At 42.5% G+C, this 19,901-nt stretch overlaps 1 protein-coding gene across 3 annotated transcripts; it reads right to left on the reverse strand.

Moving 5' to 3' along the window:
- Window positions 1-1,544: 1,544 nt before the first annotated feature.
- LOC124041390 (serine racemase-like) lies at window positions 1,545-15,337 on the reverse strand. Of its 3 annotated transcripts, none has more exons than XR_006839931.1 (12): window positions 15,103-15,337; window positions 11,326-11,686; window positions 10,944-11,060; window positions 10,364-10,605; window positions 10,007-10,172; window positions 9,778-9,880; window positions 9,560-9,635; window positions 8,191-8,316; window positions 7,828-7,995; window positions 7,264-7,321; window positions 1,659-1,866; window positions 1,545-1,598 (listed from the first exon to the last, which is right to left on the reverse strand). XR_006839931.1 is itself a non-coding variant. In XM_046358910.1 (11 exons), the coding sequence occupies exons 1-11, from the start codon at window positions 15,201-15,203 to the stop codon at window positions 1,768-1,770; spliced, it is 1,617 nt and encodes a 538-aa protein (XP_046214866.1). In that variant the 5' UTR covers window positions 15,204-15,337; the 3' UTR covers window positions 1,622-1,767. The 3 variants fall into 3 exon arrangements, 1 of the variants encoding a protein (XP_046214866.1); XR_006839932.1 differs by lacking the exon at window positions 1,545-1,598 and adding an exon at window positions 2,009-2,076 and having other exon boundaries at window positions 1,626-1,866; XM_046358910.1 differs by lacking the exon at window positions 1,545-1,598 and having other exon boundaries at window positions 1,622-1,866.
- Window positions 15,338-19,901: the final 4,564 nt, after the last annotated feature.

Raw genomic sequence — 19,901 nt, forward strand, 5'->3', positions numbered from 1 at the left:
TCCAAGAGAGATTTGCACGGTTATCTAAATGTCATGCCAAGGTATAAGCCTACACAAAACACAGACCTTATCTGAAGTAGTTCTAAAATCCCTGACATCTTGTTTTTCCACCGATAGGAGTGGAACCCGACGTGTTCATCAGCTGCAACAGCCCATCTGTGACGAGGACCGATGAGTTCTGCTTTCCGAGATGTCGGTCTGCACACCGCTGTGCTTCGACCTCTCAACGAGCTGTTTTCGCCCACAGGACTGCCACCTGACTGGATGTGTTTTTGTTTGTTGCACCTTTCTAGGTAAACCCTGGACACTGTCATGTGTGAAAAACTGTTTCAAAGTAGCACGATGGGGTCAGAATGTCCTCTGCTAACGAATTTAGGAATTAGCCTGTCTTAATCGTCCCATCTCTCCTCTGGCGCTGTCTCCAATCATTAAATCAACGAGATGTCATCTTCTGAACTATGAGGTAACTTTAATTTCAAGATCTCTCTCGCTCAAGATCTCTCTCGCTCATCCTCTCAACAGGGAGTGGGAGTAAGAGGATCAGGTCTGATTCTATACAAGGAACCGTTGGCCGACTTTCTTTAGTTCCCACTTCCCACAATCTAATTAATTGATGCGTAGATGGTAAGCAGATGCTCTAACACAGCTATGAATAACATGTTGTGCAGTTGATCTTATTGGCTGACCTTACCTGATCCTATCTCATCTTTACTGGATATAAAAATTACGAAGACAAATTGTTGAATACATCATTATCATCATCTTTTATTTCCAGAACATATTTGTGATGATTGACACGGCCCCTGTTGTTATGTAGATATGTACAACAATTCAAAAACAATGTTTATTGAAAATACTATATACTTAATGTGTTATTATTTCTCTCAATGGAACAGTAGTGGTTTGTAAGGAGAAACCACATTAAAACGCTAGCTCCTAACTAGGGGCTAACCATGAGTAGACTGCACTGGCGTGACCCACTGGAATGTTAATCATTATCACACTCAATGGGCCTGTTTGAGGCACAGATTAAGCCTAGTTCCAGACTAAAAAGTATGCTCAATGGAGAATCTCCATTGAAATAGATTTTTAGTCCAGGACTAGCTGAGCTTAATCTGTGTCCGTGATACTGGCCTAAAAGTACCACATGAGCTCCCTAATAACAGAAGTGTTGGGTGAAAGTATTGTTTTCTCATCAGATCAGAATATGCAGTAAATGCCATGTATTCCCATATTTAATTTTATCTCTCTCTGCAGCAAAGATTTCAATGCATGTATTATGTGTTAGTTTGGATACATATTCACAAAGTTTCTGTTTCAGTGTGGGTGTGACGTGCATGTGCGTACATACAGTACCAGTCAAAAGTTTGGACACACCTATTCATTCAAGGGTTTTTCTTTATTTTTACTATTTTCTACATTGTAGAATAATAGTGAAGACATCAAAACTATGAAATAACACATATGGAATCATGTAGTAACCAAAAAAGTGTTTGAAAAATCAAAAATGTATTTTGATTTATTTAAGTAAACACCCTTTGCCTTGACAGCTTTGCACACTCTTGGCATTCAACAGAACACCTTTTTGGTGACTACATGATTCCATGTGTTATTTCATAGTTTTGATGTATTCACTATTATTTTACAATGTAGAAAATAGTACAAATAAATAAAAACCCTTGAATGAGTAGGTGTGTCAACTTTTGACTGGTACTGTACATGTGTGTGTGTGTGGATGGTCAGATTGAGAGCCATGACAAGTGTTAATCACCGGTCCAGCCAGTGTCGTGTGGGGTAGCGCTCAGACAGTATCCTGCGGAGCTGAGTGCTCTGTGTCTTATCCCTGGTCTCCACTACACACTCCACCTGTGGGCACACAACACATATTTAATCCTAATAATCTTTCACTGATAGTGCTATATACACAGACTCTCCGTCAACTGCATACAAACAATGGCGTGTCTAAACTAATTATACATTGACCCACTCATACATGTTTAGAACGTACCATTGCTATGTGGTTGTAGCATCTGTCCTGCCAACAGCAGATTGACATAATATGTAGTCAATTTATTTCTAAGGGCAGAAAAAATCTGATTGGTTTCTAAAAGGTCAATGGGTTAGTGTCACACCCTGATTTAGTTCACCTGTCCTTTTGATTGTTTCTACCCCCTCCCGGTGTCGCTTATTATATATCCCTGTTTCCTGAACTCTTGCGAGTTCGTCTTGTTTGCCAAGTCAACCAGCGTTTTTCCTTGCTCCTATTTTTCCCCAGTTTGTTTGTTTCTCGTCCTCCTGGTTTCGACCTTTGCCTGTCCTGACTCTGAACCCACCTGCCTGACCTGGTATATTAACTCTCGCCTGTCCCCCACCTGCCTTTGCCTACTCCCTTTGTTATAATAAATATTGAAGCTCTACCATCTGCCTCCTGTGTCTGAATTTGGTTCTCGCCTTGTGCCCGTATAGCGCAGGTTAAATCAAATCAAATGTTATTTGTCACATACACATGGTTAGCAGATGTTAATGCGAGTGTTGCGAAATGCTTGTGCTTCTAGTTCCGGCAATGCAGTAATAACCAACGAGTAATCTAGCTAACAATTCCAAAACTACTATCTTATACATATAAGTGTAAAGGGATAAAGAATATGTACATAAAGATATATGAATGAGTGATGGTACAGAGCGGCATAGGCAAGATGCAGTAGATGGTATCGAGTACAGTAGATACATGAGATGAGTATGTAAACAAAGTGGCATAGTTTAAAGTGGCTAGTGATACATGTATTACAAAGATGCAGTAGATGATATAGAGTACAGTATATACGTTAACTCAGAATCTTGTAAATGAAACTTTAATTTACATGTAACATTTTGAAATCATTATTGTATTACAGTAGTCAGACAAATGTGACAATATCTATAAAATGCAACTTGTCTCCTGACTTGAGGCAAATACTAAAATGTAGCAAGATAGCAGCAACATGCTAAACTAATCAGAGCACGCTTGCTAGCTAACCTTTTTAACTACTCATGCTGATTAAATAGATAGCGCTAGCTAATATATATATATAGTAAGTCAGCTAACATTTGCTTTATTGAATAAGCTATATAACCTTTAAAAAACGGGGATGGACAGGTATGCTGCCCCGGGGGCAGCCGAGTAAATAGATCTAAGCTAAACAGTGCTAGTTGGCTCGCTATCTCTTATTAATGTTGAGTCATATAATATAACTAGCTAGGTCTCAAATACAGTAGTTAATCAGATCAGACTTTATCAAAATATTTAATTGAATAAGCTATTTAAACTGAAAAATGTGAATGGACGGTTATGCTTCCCTGGGGGCGGAAACGTAAAATGCTAAGCTATCTCCTACTAATGTTGAATCATAAAATAGAAATAGCTAGATACAGTTTATGCTGCCATTGGGGCAGAAATGTTAGTATGGGTCAAACTACTTATAGGCCATAAGGACCGACTTCAAGCACAAAAGGTCATTTTAAAAAGTCTGAACTGCCCCCAGGGCAGCCATTTGAATGCACTGTTTAAATGCTTACCCAGGGGCATTAATGTTAGTTTGGGTCAAGATCACTTGGTGTCCTAAGGGCAGACTTGAAGCACAAAAAGTAGTATTTACTGCCTTAGAGGCAGCCATGACTTATCTGAATTATATCCTATAGTTATCTTCACCCAAACTAATATTACTGCCCCCGGAGCAGAATTTAAACAGGGTATACTAATTTCTAATTTATTAGGCTTAATATTACCAATTATTTTTGCTCCATATAATTTTCTAATTTACTGGCATATTTGAGACCCAGCTCGCTAGCTCTAACTTATGATTTAACATTTGCTTAGCCCGCTAGTTCAGTTTAGTGTAGCATTTTACATTTCTTCCTCCAGGGAAGCATAACAGTTCATTCCAATTTTTAAGTTGATAGAATTCGCTTACTCAAGTAAATATTTTAAGTGGGAGTTGACTTACTGGTATATTTGAGACCTAGCAATCTAGCTCTATTCTATGACTCAACGTTAGTAAGAGATGGCTATCTGCTAGCCAACTAGTTCCGTTTAGCTTAGCATTTTACGTTGCTGCAGCTTCACTGTCCATCCACATTTTTGTTCATATAGCTTCTTCAATGTAAAGATGTCCGATGCAGAAATCGCTCCGCGATTTCCTGGTTGCAAAAATATAATTAGTTTGCCTAATTTAGTTCGCCTAAAACAAGCAAGTATGGTGTAGAGAATGGTCGGATTACCAAAAAAGTTGCATATTGCACCTTTAACATTTCAATGAAGCAAATGCTAGCTGACTTTCTTATATATTAGCTCTATTTATTTAGTCAACATTTATTTAGTCAGCTAAGAGGTTTCTAAATGCTTAGCTAGCCAGCTTACTCTGATTAGCTTAGCATGTTGTCACTAGTTTGCTACATTTTATTGTTTTCAAGTCAGGAGACCAGTTTCTACTTTTAAACTCGGACAAAACAGAGATGCTTGTTCTTGGTCCCAAGAAACAAAGAGATCTTCTGTTGAATCTGACAATTAATCTTAATGGTTGTACTGTCGTCTCAAATAAAACTGAAGGACCTCGACGTTACTCTGGACCCTGATCTCTCTTTTAACGAACATATCAAGACTGTTTCAAGGACAGCTTTTTTCCATCTAAGTAACATTGCAAAAATCAGAAACTTTCTGTCCAAAAATGATGCAGAAAATTTTATCCACGCTTTTGTTACTTCTAGGTTAGTCTACTGCAATGCTCTTACTTTCCGGCTACCCGGATAAAGCACTAAATAAACTTCAGTTAGTGCTAAATACGGCTGCTAGAATCCTGACTAGAACCCCAAAATTTGATCATATTACTCCAGTGCTAGCCTCCCTACACTGGCTTCCTGTCAAGGCAAGGGCTGATTTCAAGGTTTTACTGCTAACCTACAAAGCATTACATGGGCTTGCTCCTACCTATCTCTCTGATTTGGTCCTGCCGTACATACCTACACGTACGCTACGGTCACAAGACGCGGGCCTCCTAATTGCCTCTAGGATTTCTAAGCAATTTTTATGGAATGGTCTGCCTACCTATGTGAGAGACGCAAACTCGGTCTCAACCTTTAAGTCTTTACTGAAGACTCATCTCTTCAGTGGGTCATATGATTGAGTGTAGTCTGGCCCAGGAGTGTAAAGGTGAACGGAAAGGCTCTGGAGCAACAAACCGCCCTCGCTGTCTCTGCCTGGCCGGTTCCCCTCTTTCCCCTGGGATTCTCTGCCTCTAACCCTATTACAGGGGCTGAGTCACTGGCTTACTGGTGCTCTTTCATGCCGTCCCTAGGAGGGGTGCATCACTTGAGTGGGTTGAGTCACTGATGTGATCTTCCTGTCTGGGTTGGCGCCCCCCTTGGGTTGTGCCGTGGCGGAGATCTTTGTGGGCTATACTCGGCCTTGTCTCAGGATGGTAAGTTGGTGGTTGAAGATATCCCTCTAGTGGTGTGGGGGCTATGCTTTGGCAAAGTGGGTGGGGTTATATCCTTCCTGTTTGGCCCTGTCCAGGGGTATCATCGGATGGGGCCACAGTGTCTCCTGACCCCTCCTGTCTCAGCCTCCATTATTTATGCTGCAGTAGTGTATGTGTCCGGGGGCTAGGGTCAGTTTGTTATATCTGGAGTAGTTCTCCTGTTCTTTCTGGTGTCCTGTGTGAATTTAAGTATGCTCTCTAATTCACTCTTTCTCTCTCGGAGGACCTGAGCCCGAGGACCATGCCTCAGGACTACCTGGCATGATGACTCCTTGCTGTCCCCAGTCCACCTGGCCGTGCTGCTGCTCCAGTTTCAACTGTTCTGCCTGTGATTATTATTTGACCATGCTGGTCATTTATGAACATTTGAACATCTTGGCCATGTTCTGTTATAAGCTCCACCCGGCACAGCCAGAAGAGGACTGGCCACCCCACATAGCCTGGTTCCTCTCTAGGTTTCTTCCTAGGTTTTGGCCTTTCTAGGGAGTTTTTCCTAGCCACCTTGCTTCTACACCTGCATTGCTTGCTGTTTGGGGTTTTAGGCTGGGTTTCTGTACAGCTATTTGAGATATCAGCTGATGTACGAAGGGCTATATAAATACTTTTGATTTGATTTGTACCGTAGAGATATTGTCACATTTGTCTGACTACTGTAGCACAATAATGATTTCAAAACAATTCAACATGTAAATGAAAGTTTTATTTACAAGATTCTGAGTTCTAACCTGCGCCATGTTTTCAAAAGTTGTGCATCTGTTAAACTCCACCCATATCTTTAGAGTTAGGTCAACCTTTAGAATTTTGAATATTGTTTTACTTCTAGACATTAGGTTACATAGCATTGTTTAAATATTCCCCATTAAATGCTAATAGAGCCCACCAGCTTGTAGTCCTAAAAAAAACAAAATAAGTTACTTCTGGTTCTTTCAACCATTCATATGGGGAAAATACATGGGGAAAGAATAGGGTTTTTTGGATAAATGCCAAAAATAAGTTCTGAAGTAACAGGTGTAGGAGATCTTATAAATTCTATGAGATAATATCAGTCAGTTAACATGACCTTTATAAATTATGAAGGTTATGCTTTTTTTGGTGACATAAATCAAATAAATTTTTATTTGTCACATGCGCCGAATAAAACAGGGGAAGACCTTACCATGAAATGCTCATTTACAAGCCCTTAACCAACAATGCAGTTCAAGAAATAGATTTGTGCTGCCCTAAACCTATCAGATTATTTCTGCCCTTAGAACAAAGTTGACTGGACTTTATGTCAACCTGCGACGCAACACGCTCCCAACACACTCAACACACCTGAAATCCCAATTGATTCCAGTCTGTCTGAATTCTATGACTATCCTTAATCTGCTACATTGTGGTAACATAGTATTCTACCTTTACCTACACATAAATAATTTTACAGCTACCAACTTTACAGTCAGTTGACATCACACATCTAGAACTTTAAATTAGGCATGACATTAGTAGGCAACGGCTCAATCAGAAATTCTGAGTCATAAACCACTTCAAAATCAATCACATATTGACACATTGTCTAGCAGCACTGTACCCGGAATCCACCACTTATCTCACACCACCCTGCACTGCCAACACAGCGGCAACGAGCCAGGGTTTCATTTGCAGCGGCAGTGTGACAAGCGCTTCATATGTACAGTCATTGGAGAAGCAGTTGAGTGGATGTCGGGGGGAAGAGGCGAGGGAGGTGGGATGAAGGCTAATGCTGTCGTACCTGGGCCTTGAAGAGATCGCCTTTGTCACTGTGTCTCCGGTGGCAAATATCCAACAGCCTGAGAGAGAGAGAAAAGATAGTGAGATGGATGATGATAAGAACAAGAGAAAGAAACTGGATGAGAAGGAAGAGAGGAGCAGACTAAATTCACATTGTTCTTTGTGTTAGAGGATTTGTATGTCCAGACTGATCATCCTGCCAGTTAAAGCCTACCCCTGTCCTGTGTCTTATTCTGACGTGATTGGATGTGGGGGAACAGGGTCACATGGACAGATTGGTCACAATGGCATTACAAAGAGAGAGTTGTCTAAATATGCGCACCGCAATCTAACTATACACACTCATCTCTATCCATATGTAGCACAGATATCAGGAATTTGTTGATCAATAAGCTCTGGCAGTACTGGGTTATTGTCAGTCTGTATGACCACACACTGATATGTGTGACCTGTGTGTGTGTTTCAGATAAATAGAGAGTAATCAACCTCTTATACACTAGGGTATTTATATTCAAATGTACAGTATAGGTCATAACTATCTGTTATTTTGTTAGTGTTAGCTCACTTGATGTCCTCTCTTGCCAGCATGTCCAGTAGCTTGGCCATGTCCCCCGGAAAGTCCCCCAGCTGCACTGTAAACTTGCTGACTCGGTCATCCAGAACCAGGGCGCGGTCAACACACTGTCTGATCAGGTCCAACTCCATGTTAGCACTGCTGACCACCACAGCTACCCTGCAGCGGGCAGACAAGGAGATAGATGCAGAATCAGTTCATCGGAATATCAACAGGTTACATTTAGGACACTATGGTGTGAATCCTAGTTTCCACTTAAGTCCAATTTTCATGAAGTCATGCATTTACAGTATGTCAATGGGAGGCAAAGTCTTAGGATTCACTCCTATGTTTTGTTACAGTTTGTAAACCCACCTTTTGCCCTTTAGCTCTGGTAGTTGCCCAGCCAAGATGGCCGCTAGTCCCATGGCTCCCTCTGTGTCCACTGTGGAGCGTTCAAACTCCTGGAACCTCAGCATGGCTACCAGAGAGTCCTCTTCTCTGAGGAGAATAGATAGTGGTCAGGGAGTCTCAGAGAGAGAGAACAACAATAGTGCTAAAGGACAATAATATTGTCAAAACACTCTACTGCATCCTGGGCTCTAATTTGAGACCATCTTGCTCCCATATGCTCCTAAATATTTAGCTGTATGAGCTGGAAGTGGGTCTGGAAACATATTTTCCCAGATAATACATTGAATGGCAAAATTATATTTGTGTTGTTAGGCGCAACAAGCTAAGTTAGGCAGTCATTGTAAATAAGAATTTGTTCTTAACTGACTTGCCTAGTTAAATAAAGGTTAAATATATATATATATTTGTGTTTCTCGTCCACTACGCTCTGGCTGTTGTTACATTTGTATCATATTGCAGCGAGCAAAGTCAATATATTGTTTTATTTCACCTCATCTGTGAGAGTGAGAGGAAATTCAGCTACTCTTAAGTGCTTGTTTATTACTAGGTGTCTAACCAACATCGGCCCTTATATTTTTTCTAGGTCTTACAGACAAAAATAAAGAAGACTTTTAAATATTTAAAAATGACCGGCTATTGGTTGATTTATTGCAACTAATCACATGTTTTGAGTTTTATTCCCATTGAGATTAGTCCCTGAACCCATTAGAGACCATGTAGAAATATACAAAAGCTTCCTTCTTTTCTATCTGTAAAAGGCTAAGGCAGAGACACATTTTTGCTTTTCAACACTCTGTTTGCGCCTCAGTTCAAGCACCTTGATTGGAGAGCGAGGTAGCGGCAGTGTTCACTTCCCTTTGCACCCCACCTGTGAGAAGCTTTGCAACACATAGAACTGCTCGTCTCTGGCCCAAACCGTTCAACATGTATAACTCATATGACAGGAGATACATTTTTTCCCTGTCTACTGCAGATTCTCAGGTCTCATTTGATAATTTCATAAACCTTGTCAAGCGGGCCGCTAACCCATGTTACCTAGCTGGCTAACAACCTGGCCCAGTAAGATGGCCCTGAAAGAAAGGAAAGGGGATCTTAGATAGCTCCTCCAAGATAGGATTCATATGGGCCTAATCACTTTTCTGGTGTTCCCAAATACTTTGGTGCTTCTAAACTTTTTAAAGTTGGGCGCATTAGTGCTACCAATTTAGAGCCCTGGAAACACTCAGGGCCCTGGGGAACTGAGGGACGTCTATGTCCATATATGTAGAAAACTATGACTATGGCAAATGTGTGGCGAGAGATACCCGCCCCTTCCATAGAGATGTAGTACCTGACAGTAACGACTTTGTCCACATATTTCTTAGCCAACTGGAAGGTGTGGGTCCCCAGTGAGTGCTCAAATAGATCTGGGGATAGAGAGCAGGATATAGGCGTTAGGTTCAGTGAGTTGTGCCATGACAATTGAGATCTATTTAAGAAAAAGAAAGACCATATCACAGGGAGTAGGTTTGGTTTCAGATAGCCTACAGGGGTACAAGGGCACAGTACCTCCATAAAGCTTCCTGTTGGGGACGTTGTAAAGTTCACTAGCCACTGGGCTGCCTGTTTTGAGGGACTGTAGTAGCAGCGGGAATCCTTCTGGTTCAACTCCCTGTCAAAGAGAACATGGTACATGAATCCCAATATTCTTTTGGGAGATTTTGGAGAGCATGGCTACATCTTACTCCACTGTGACAATAGTACACTAAACAAATATTGAGAGTGAGGAAACACTTACTATGACAGTGATGCGTGAGTTGAGGTGTTTGATGGCTGCTGCTGTGCTGACCAGTAGACTACACTGCCCACCTGTGGGCACAATGACTGCATCTAGTTTGGGCACCTGCTCATAGATCTCCATGCCTACTGTGCCCAGCCCTGCTAAGTACACAGCACTATCATCCCTGAGAGAGATAGAAGAGGAAGAGAGAAAATAGAAAGACAGAGAGAGATACAATATAACCATGTGTCCATGTACCAGGGCCACATTGTCCCCACTGTACAGTACATGTTTTGAGACAAAGGAGAGCTATGGGGACTGGCACCCATCTATGTGGGGTAACCACCGAAGCAATCTATCTCCAAGATGACGTACTCTTCCAGGCAGAGGTATCCGTTCTCCTTGGCCAGGTGGCGGGCGTGGTTCAGGGAGTCCCTGGCGGTACTACCATAGGAGATGACCATGGCGCCGTAGTCTCGGTACACCCTGAGGTGGGGCTGGGCACAGCTGGCTGGCATGATGACAAACACTGGGATCCTCAACTCCACCGCATGGTGAGCCACGGCCATGGAGAAACTACAGTCTTTAGCTACGATCACCCCCTTCTTCTGCTGCTCCTGTGGAGAGGGATATGAGTTAGCTAACTGATCAAGTGATTATTATTTATTTTGCTTGTTAGCTTCTTGTTAGCAGGGTTGCAGAATTCCTGAAAACTTCAATAAATTCCCCGTTTTTTCAGAAATTGAAAGGTGGAAAATTCTGGATTTCCTGCTTATTCCCTCCCGATTCCAGGACTCCTCCAACTGGGATTTTGGGAAAAACAGGTGATTTTTTGAAAGTTCCAGGAATTATGCAACCCTATGTGTTAGCTACTTGTTAGCTTGTTGGTTACTTGTTTTGATAAATGAGCTGTTCCCCAGCTGGGATGATTTGGGAAATGCATTGGGATTCATACCTGGTTGAGGGAGGTGAGTAGGTATAAAACGCCTCTCTCCTTTACGGAGCCTGTGTAGTGGAGGAGCTCCTTCTTTAGGAAGATCTCCATGCCATACTGTTTGGACAGTCTGGAATACTGGGAACACAAAGAAGCAGAATGCGAATAAGCTTCTGCATGAAGCAGGAGCCATCATCTAAAGTATTTACTTTTAGAAAACAAACTACTACCTAGAATAAAAAGGTTCTTTGACCGTCCCTCCATAAAATAACCAAGGTTTTACCTGGATACAAATTGGTTCTAGACTCCTACAGGCTGGGGACTTCCAAAGATCCCTTTATGGTTATAGGTAGTACCTTATTTCCAAGGGTGTACAGAAGGCTCTGAACTGGAGCGGGCATACCGTACAAGGGGTCTTCTGCATCGCTGACTGGATTTTGAAGGCTGCAGCACTGATGTCCTCGAAGCGGAGGTACTCAGGCTTGGGTGGTGGGACTGCATTGCGCTCGCTGCCTCTCTTCTTGTTAGTCTTGGGTGGGTCCATTAGCTGGATCTCAGGGGCGCCCACCACCTTGGTCTCAAACGTTTTGACTTTCCCATTGAGGCACTCCTCCTCCTCAATACCAAAGTCCTTCAGGCGCTCTGGGTGGATAAGGGTGGGCCGCCAGCCCGCAACCCCGTTACAGACGGGGGCGTCCTTGTTGCAGGTACTCTTGGAGGAGGTGGAGCAGCCCTGTTTGGTTGGCCCAAGACGCTGCTCCTCGCTGGTGGAGAGAGGGAGAGAAACAGGGCTTGAAGAGTAGTGGTTGGGTTTCTGTAGTGTTGGATAAAGTTCTTACCGTTATACACATGCATTTCAGGTCAACACTCTTAGCAATGGGCTGCAATCTCTCAGAAAAAAGGGTTCTTCGGCTATCCCCTTATGATAACCGTTTTTGGTTCCAGGTATGACCATTTTTTGGTTCCATCTAGAACCCTCTGTGGAAAAGGTCCCAGATGGAAGCCAAAAGGGTTCCACCTGGAACCAAAAGTGTTCTACCTGGAACCAAAATGTGTTCTTCAAAGGATTCTACTATGGGGTCAGCCAAAGAACCCTTTTAGGTTCTAGATAGCACTTTTTTTTCGAAAAATGTAGAGTGACGAGAGTGAGCAGGAGGAGATCATTTCTAAATGCATGTTTGTCATTTATTATCATGAGCCCTGTGCTCCCCAACCCTTATCATTTCTGTTTCTGTTCCGTTCCTGCTCCCAATTCCCCTAATCATCATTTAGTCATTTAATTAGGAAATAATACCATGCTGTATTGCGTTTCGCCCTGTCCTGTCGTGTTTTTGCTGTGATTGTGTATCGCCCTGTCCTGTCATCAGATGCTTGCATTCTGATAGAATGAGTTATTTCCCCTCTACAAGGAAATAAACTCTGTTTCTGTTAAGTTTTGGAAGTAAGTTTTGTACGTGTTTGTGAGAACATGCGGGAATAAGCCACCGCTTTACATTATCTGGGAGGGATGGCAGTGACCTTGTTCTTTGTACACTAGAAGATCATCTACACAGATCCTTCCATGTCCAGGTACACCAGGGTGTCCCTTATGATTACCAGAGTTTTGGCCTATTAACCACACACATTCAAGCACGCACACCGCTCTCTCACACACACACACACACACACACACACACACACACACACACACACACACACACACACACACACACACACACACACACACACACACACACACACACACACACACACACACACACACACACACACACACACACACACACACACACACACACACGGCTCTAAGGTTAGGGAATGGATGGAAGGATTGGTTGAATGGTTGGTTATGACACCTACATAAGTGTCAAAACTAACATTTAATTCCAATGACTTTTTCCCTGCCAAGAAGTATATTTTTGTTTGAAAGTTTGTTTCATTTACATTTTTTTGCTTGTTTTTTTTGTTTCTTAAATCCTTTGTTGTTGTAATCAATTCTTTACAGTCATATTTTTTCTCATCCTATTTTAAATAACTTGTAGAAAACACACTTTATAACACTGTCAAGAGGCATTATGACCATCCTGTGTCACTTTACTTGGACTAAGAAAATACACTTTATGACACTGTCAAGAAGCATTATGACCATCATAATCATATAAGCCAGATAGGCCTACGTCACTTTATGACACTGTCAAGAAGCATTATGACCATCATAATCATATAAGCCAGATAGGCCTACGTCACTTTATGACACTGTCAAGAAGCATTATGACCATCATAATCATATAAGCCAGATACACTTTATGACACTGTCAAGAAGCATTATGACCATCATAATCATATAAGCCAGATAGGCCTACGTCACTTTATAACACTGTCAAGAAGCATTATGACCATCCTGTGTCACTTTACTTGGACTAAGAAAATACACTTTATGACACTGTCAAGAAGCATTATGACCATCATAATCATATAAGCCAGATAGGCCAATCACGTACAAAGATGGTGTCTTGTCCTACTCCTGAAATCGTATCCTGCATTAATTCCAGTCATCATCAACAGAGCATTAGGGTATGTGCATGTCTGACATTAACGTGTGTACAATTAAAATGTTAATTTAATATGGTCAATAAAATAAAAGAATAAAGAATAAAGATATATATATATATATACACACACACACCTAACAAACACACTGTTGACATGTACTTTAGGCTATGGTGTTTCGGAATGTTTTGCCTTGTAGTCGGTTTTGTGAGTTTTTACACTCTTATGTAGGTGTCATAACCAGCCATAAAATAACTATGGTGGTAGATAGATGTCACAACAGGTGTAAATATATGGGTCATGACAGTGTTATCACCATATTATGACAGGTTATGACAACTAATGTCAGCTGTTGTGACATAATGTCATGGTTATGACCGTGTTATAACGCTGGGTGTCTTGTAAAGTGTGAACAAAATATAGCATGTGATGAGAAATGCAGAATCAGACAGAAGCTTATTGTTGATTTAAACACCAATACTTAACATAATAGTAACAAAGTCATGTAATTCATTTTTCTTCATGTCAAAACATTATCTAATTGTTCGGATGGTTGACAATTAGATCGATAATATATTTCAAACTTCACATTTATTTATGAAGCCCTCCTTACATCAGCACATGTGACAAAGCGCATATACAGAAACCCAGCCTAAACCCCCAAACAGAACCAATCTAACCATGTTTTTGTGTTTATGACAGATAGTTACAGGATATTATCCGCTATACAATGAGTATACAAGCCTTGAGACAATTGAGACGTATTGTGTCTGTGTGCCATTCAGAGGGTGAACGGGCAAGACAAAAGATTTCAGTGCCTTTGAACGGGGTATGGTAGTAGCTGCCAGGTGCACCGGTTTGTGTCAAGAACTGCAACGCTGCTGCGTTTTTCACACTCATACGTTTCCTGTGTGTTTCAAGAATGATCCACCACCCAAAGGACATCAAGCCAACTTGACACAACTGTAGGAATCATTTTTAACACCTAATGCATGCAGTCATAGAACATTGACAGTATAATTGACTTTATAATGTTGAGGAGAGACTGACATGAACCATTAGGTATTAGACCATTTTGTATCCCTCAACAGGCTCCTACATTTTGCTCACAATATTCACTGCTGAAATGGATAGACTGCATGGTATGATTCAAACCAGCTGGTAGAATTTAACTACACTTTAAGCTTCCATTGTGGCGCCAGGTACTGTGGACCAGGGGACGGCAGGAGCAGGGGAGGCTCGATGGGGTGGAGAGGCTGGTTCAGGTGGAGAAGGATGGGGATCAGAAAGGGCTTTAGAGGCTTTAGATTTGGGGACAGGAGATGCTGGATGATGAGGCAGTGGTTTACTGGTGGATGTAGATGACTTGGTAGATTTGTTTTGGCACGGGAAGAAGGAGAAGGAAGATGGTGGAGGGTTAAGGTTGTGACTGGCAGGCTTGGTTGACCTTGGGTTGAGAGAAGAGGTGGTGCAGGGGAAGAATGAAGGGGAATGAGGCGCTACAGGAGTCACAGCAGGAATCACTACAGCTGGAGGCTTTGGGGGCTCCTCTGGGTGGGGGGGGTGCTGAGGTAGGGAATCCCTCTGTGTCTAGTAGGGTAAACTGGGTGGGGATGAATCTGTAGTGTCCCACCTCTGCCAGAAGGGGTCATTCTCACTGTCGTTGAATCCCACTCTCCTGGGCGATCCATCACCAGCGTAGTTGGCGTAGATGAACTGGGCGGCAAAGTTCATCCTGGACCAGCTATAGTCCAAGGATCCACTCTAGATAAGTTCCGAAAAGTCCTCTCCCTGCTCCTCCTGTGTGTGTGGCACGTCCAGGAGTGTGTTGGACAGTGTGCCAGCTCAGAGAGCTCCCAAGGTGTTAACTGCGCTGCCCTAGATCCCTACCTGGGGCTATTTAAGGCGGGATTAGCCTGGGGTACATGCCTGGTGTCACTCAGCCTTCAAATCCAACCTGCCTCCAGCCCTGGCCCCTCCCTCCCCCTGGCTCTATTCTAGTCCAAGATCTGGATTAAACCTCCAGGTCTGTGACGTGCTAGTAATCAGACGCTCTAAGGGGATAGATGTAGACTTACAGTTTATCTAGGGAACAATGATCTGGGGTCTTGGGCAGTCAGTCAATAAAGACACTAGGGGGATCAGAGATGATGAGACTCGCCGGTCAGGCCTGGATAGAGATGGGAAAGTGTCTGTGTGTGTGTGTGTGTGTGTGTCTGTGTCTGTGTGTGTGTGTGTGTGTGTGTGTGTGTGTGTGTGTGTGTGTGTGTGTGTGTGTGTGTGTGTGTGTGTGTGTGTGTGTGTGTGTGTGTGTGTGTGTGTGTGTGTGTGTGTGTGTGTGTGTGTGTGTGTGTGTGTGTGTGTGTGGTGTTTCAGAGCGAGAGAGCACTGGCTTTCCAAACAGGCAGATCCTAGTTGGTGGGGAAATAGAAGGTAGAAGGTTCCCCCACCACTGATTTCTAAACTAGTATGAAGATGTCCCCTACAACTTCCCCCACAGTCAATGGAGGATCAACACATCCTTTGACTTACTTCAGATAGTATAGCTGTATAGCTCACTCATTTGCATATTTCTGTACTATTGTCATAAAAACCTGACTACACCACCTGGTGGAGGTTTGGAGCACCAGGACACATGAAGGTTTGAGTTCTTGTGACCAGTTTGGAATCACAGTAACACAAGGAGTCAAGATTTCTTTAGTAAGTAGATTGGAATTGTATCAAAAATGATGTAGGCCACCCATTAAAGGGGTTAGGGTGGAATCGACTCCACAAAAGGAAAGAAAATGTTTTAAGGGATGGGGGGGGGACTCTGGTAGCCTGCCTGCTCCTCTCATCGCCGCTCCTCGTGTTACTCAAGTTCTGTCCACTCATCAGTAACAGTCCAGTCTTCAAGTCAATAGATACAGTAATCTTTAAATCTTCAACTTCAATCGTCAGTGAGCCCTCAATAGCAGGTACAGCTGAAGTCGGGAAGTTTACATACACTTAGGTTGGAGTCATTAAAACTCATTTTTCAACCACTCCACAAACGTCCTCCTTGTCTCCATCCCGAACCATTCTGGCACACGTTGCTTCCATGGCCTTTTAACACACACCTCAATCTGGTCAAATGCCAATGGAAATGTACATTGAATTATTGATACCTGCATTCTCATGAGGGGTTGAGAATTTGGCGAAGTGGTGTCATCCCGTATTCCCTCCATCGTAACACTCCAATGTTGACAGCGATGCTCCTATGAGTAAAACCGTGAAACTCCAAACAAGGATAAGTGAAATGCTTAAAAATACACTGGTGCAAAAAAGGTGTGAGCAGGCCATCTCATGGCGGAATGTACAACAATAAGACCTTGTTATCATTTTATCTTCGTCATTTCATGACACTATTACACTCTGTGTGATTAAGTCAGCAACATACTATCTAGTAAATACTGTAATATTTGACGTTCTCAATATGTGAATCTGGGAATCAGTGGGAAAGGGGGAGGAACAGTGAGGGAAGAGATAAAAAAACCAGGGTCAAAGATCATCTACTGTGCTAATAAATCAATGGATCTCTGTATCTCTCACAGACAGTGTACCCACTCCCATCTACACAAATAAACACACACAAGTTTGTTTTACTATCCTTGTGGGACCTAACAATTGATTCCCAATCAAAATCTTATTTTCCTTAACCTAACCTTAACCTCTAACCCTAACCAAAACCTTAACCAAAACCATAACTTTGACCCCTTACCTTAATTGTTACCCAAAATATAACCCCTAAGCCTAAAATAGCTAAATGTCCCCACTTGTCAGAATTGTCCTTATTTCAATCTCTGGTCCCCACAAGGGCAGAAAACCAAAACACACACACACACACCAGATTTAACCCCTAATCCCTTTGTTAGTGAAAAGGAGGAATGTCTCTGCCAAATAGTTAACCGGTATCCAGAGCTGGCCTAATCTTTTGGCAAAACAATTGGGGTTTTCTAGGGTCTGCAGAGTGCTTTTAACTAGGAGGCTGGGCATGAACTAAAACACTGAGCATGGGCAAGCTGTCCCTCTTCCCCCACAGCCAACCACTACCCTGGAGCTTTGGGATTTAGATGTCTGGGAGGCTCTGTTCCATTCAGCACAGCTCCCTGTCTATCTGATGATGGCGCTCTTGGCAGGCCAACCACTGTTGTTCTTGGAAAGACTATTGGGGAACCTGGTTGTGCTTCCCATGCAACTCTCCTTCCGAGAGAAAGGGAGAGAAACAAAGAGAAAGAGAGAGAGATATGATCCCTGCATCCACCCTCACCCTCTCTTTCTCTCTGTCGATTTTCCTTTCATTTTTTCCCCACGTTGGCCAGCCCCCTAGCAATTTGAGTTCAGCCAATGAGCTTCAGTCAGTCGCCATATGAGTGACAGCTAGCAAGATGCAACCACAGCAGAGAGAGAGAGAGAGAGAGAGAGAGAGAGAGAGACCTTTTCTCTTGTGAAAGCTACTTTCAAAACTACTGGCTAAAAAGTATACAAAAGTACCCTAGAAACCCTTTAAGTCTAAAATGAAAAGGTATTTATGTTAAATAATTTCACCCTTTAAATCCTTTCGGAATATTGTTTCAAACATTTTCTGAAATGCCATTACATAAAGGATTATTTGTCTTATACTGTTCAAATGAATTATGAAGTTAAGAGCAATGTAAAAAAAAACACACAAAAAAACATCATATTCTGTGGTACTAATTCCATGAATTTCAATGTAGCGTTTGCCCCCACTGTTGGACACGGACAAACAGTACACCAAATGGTGCCTATTGACTCTCTTCAGATAGTATAGCTGTGTAAATGCTCATTGGCATATTTGTGTGCTATTACACTCACTTGACTAATACTGTATTTTCTTATTGTGATTTAGATAGCAACATACACTGTCTAGTAAAGAATGCAATATTTTATGTTTTAATTATGTGAATTTGGGAATTAGTGGGACTGACTAGACTCTGTCAGGAAGGAAGGTGGATGAACAGTGAGAGAAGAGATAAAAACAGAGGCAAAGGTCACCATTGATTTGTGTTTATGAGGACAGTAGACTCCCATCTTCTCGGTACACACGATCTCGCTCGCACATTATAAATACTTTATTTGAATCCACCAATCAAATGTACATTCAAAAGGATCCAGACATTTCAAAGATCCCTGTATGCATGAACACTCAAGAATACTGGTCTTTTAGAAGTTTGTCAGCAAAGGCCTGCTCCATGTAGCCGTCAAATGAGCAGCCCACATTGAAAATGAGAACCTCCCTCTCGCTTCCCTCCACAACATCTGGCGTATTTGGCACACAGGAAAACACATCATCATCAACATCAAACCGGCTTCCTCTTGCACAATAATGTTTATGGATGCGTGCTGTTGGTGAGACGACCCGTCTCACCTTGCTGGCTATCAGATCGACAAGGTGGTAATGTCTTGCAATGTATAAATCCTTGTATGAACATCAACCATTCACAACATGGGCAACAGACTCTGACATTTGACTCTTGTAGAATATAAAATGGGTCAAGGTTTGAGTGCTAGGTTATGTTTTGTTGGTAGAACTTTCAGCCTTGCCTTAACAGTAAAGGTTAGAATGTCCTCGCCAATGGCAGCATTCTGGTACATGGAATGAGAGACAGAGTGGTCAGCACAGTCCAGAGCAGCAGGTTTCCCCTGCAGCCTCAGTCCAGTCCAGTGCTGCACTAGCTGCATCCGTCTGATACCGAGGAGTGTTGTCCTCGATGTAGCCTCCGCAACAACACAACACTATCTGCCACAACAGCATCAGAGGCAGACACACACACACATACACACATACTCACAATCCTCTTGTTAGTGACAGGGAGACATGTCTATGCCAAAGAGTTAACCGGTATCCAGAGCTGACCTATTCTTTTGGCAGGACAATGGGGTTTTGTAGGGTCTGCAGAGTGCTTTTACCTAGGAGACTCGGTATTAACTAAGTGACTGCTGGCTCTCTTCCCTCACCAAAGGTCCTTGCTGATGGGTTGTGTACCACTCGGCCACCCACTAGCCTGGAGCATTGGGGCTTAGATGGTGGGAGGCCCTGTTCTTCTCAGTACAGCTCCCAGTCTGAAATTATTTAGACATTTACAAATTACATTTTAATTTTATTTTGGTTGAGATGAGTATGTTAATAATGTTGTTCTTAGTCTATTAAATTTGACTAGCCACAGATCAGATAAACAGGTAAAACAATTTCACTCATGGTTAGAACTAATCCTCTTACTGTTTCTGTTTGACCCTGTCCGGAGGTATCATCTGATGGGGCCACAGTGTCTCCTGACCCCTCCTGTCTCAGCCTCCAGTATTTATGCTGCAGTAGTTTATGTGTCGGGGGGCTAGGGTCAGTTTGTTATATCTGGAGTATTTCTCCTGTCTTATCTGGTGTCCTGTGTGAAT

Source organism: Oncorhynchus gorbuscha, linkage group LG08, assembly GCF_021184085.1.
Source record: "Oncorhynchus gorbuscha isolate QuinsamMale2020 ecotype Even-year linkage group LG08, OgorEven_v1.0, whole genome shotgun sequence".
NCBI lineage: Eukaryota > Metazoa > Chordata > Actinopteri > Salmoniformes > Salmonidae > Oncorhynchus > Oncorhynchus gorbuscha.